This window comes from Nicotiana tabacum, chromosome 1, assembly GCF_000715075.1.
Source record: "Nicotiana tabacum cultivar K326 chromosome 1, ASM71507v2, whole genome shotgun sequence".
NCBI classification, from domain to species: Eukaryota; Viridiplantae; Streptophyta; class Magnoliopsida; order Solanales; family Solanaceae; genus Nicotiana; species Nicotiana tabacum.
Window position 1 is genome coordinate 6,100,812 of NC_134080.1, and position 1,928 is coordinate 6,102,739.

Genomic DNA, 1,928 nt, shown 5'->3' on the forward strand with positions numbered 1-1,928 from the left:
CTGTCTTGAGGTATTAAAATTCAATGAGGCAGACTCAAATATTAGTTGATTATTAGGTTTGATTTCCCTTTGTTTCTCATCTTGGATCAGTAGGAAAAAGGCTTGGGGCAATGATGGCAAGGGCTTCATCATGAGGATGCTTCCCCTCACAACAATGTATACTTCATTCAGTCCCATAAGAAACTGAATAAGTCGTCTGTCCTGTTCTGCCTTATACATATTCTATTTAGCTCCACATGTGCACTGGCAACTGCACTAAGTTTTTGCACTTAAGGTACTGAATTCTTCCCACAATTTCTTTATTTTGGTGTAGTAACTAGTGATGTCTAGTGCACCTTGTGACAAGTCATTTATTTCTTTTTGGATTTGGTACAACTTTGCACCATTCGTCTGATCATAACGATCCTCTAGCTCTCTCCTCAACTCAACAGAATCATTTACATATTCCACACCATTAGCAATCTCCTTTCCCAAGGAGTTTAAAATCCATGAGGTGACCATGTCATCGTACCTCTCCCATAATCTATATTTTGGAGACTCAGGATCTGGCTTCTTACAATCTATATTAATAAACCCTAATTTATTTTTAACAGACAACACACGCAATACACTTCGTCTCCAGGACCTGCATCCAATTCTATTGAAAGGAACTGGTACTAACATCGTACCAGGATTGTCAGATGGATGCATGTACAAGGGACTGCTCGAGTCAATGGTGGACTCTTTGTTTGAGTCCACATCAATATGCTCGATTTCGTCATCAATAGCCATGAGAATTATTTAACCAACAGTGTTTGAAGGAAAGTAAAGTAGAGAAACAGAGACGACTTATGATGAACCCTAATTTTGCAAAATGAAAACAACTTCCAATTGCAGGTGCAAATCGAGCAATTGACGATCTACTCGAACTCTGTATGTGTAAAACTACTAGATCGAATCAGCCTCGCTCTAATACCATATCAATTTTGAAGACGTAAGAAATGAGCAGAGCTCGAGATGAGTTCTAATGGTAGAGATAGAGACTTTGAGAAGGAGCCCCAATCTGGGAGTATGTGTGAGAATAGAAGAAATGAACTTTGGAAATGAAAGTCTCAATTGTATTAGCTCGGTAATGTTGTATATATACAACTACTAACTAACAAACCAATGGAACTAACCGATCATTTCTAACAGAATGGTACAACTGACTAAGCTATAAGTACAACCTCTCAGTTTAAATAATATAATACATCTCATTCGTCTATCTGAATGACAATTGCCGTAAAACTAATAGGGCAAGACAAGGTTAACAAACCCAGGATAATATTTTCACCTTCTATATGAGACAGATAATCTCAAGATTTTGGTATAAACTTTATTACAGTTTAACTAATACGCACAACCAAACGCTGAACATAAATTTAATTTCAAATTATATACTGAAAATCTAGAATAATCTCTTAATCATGGTAACCAAACGACCCCTTAAAATTTAAATTCGTAATATTGTGATTCAAATGGTGACATTTGAAAAAACTGAACTGGTTAGAGAAAAACATTTCTGGTCAATAAATGATGAATGAAGACCTTTGATCATCAAATAGGAAAGGTAGTTGGAGCTTTGATCAATACCTCAATCAATTCAAAGACACACTATGGTAGGTCCTTTGAAAGTGGTAGTAAATTAAGATGTGCCAAAACTATACGAAATAAATCGCCTGAACGACGTACGTGAGCATTCACAATGACATTCATGACTCTAGCAACGTAAATTTTACTTTTAACACTTTTAAGTAAACTACTAAATTGAACTAGGTATTTTGGGAACTAGGGTTGTACAAACCGAATCGAAAAACTCTACCACACCGAAAAGTCAAACCAAACGGATTAAAAACCGACTAGATTTAGTTTGATTTGATTTGGTATATTTTGGACAAAAAAATCCGAAC

The 1,928-nt window shown here is 35.9% G+C and overlaps 1 protein-coding gene across 1 annotated transcript; it reads right to left on the reverse strand.

The window, feature by feature from the left end:
* Window positions 1–255: 255 nt before the first annotated feature.
* LOC142161871 (uncharacterized) lies at window positions 256–771 on the reverse strand. The gene has a single exon (XM_075217819.1). It carries the CDS (start codon window positions 769–771, stop codon window positions 256–258), a length of 516 nt encoding a protein of 171 aa, XP_075073920.1.
* Window positions 772–1,928: the final 1,157 nt, after the last annotated feature.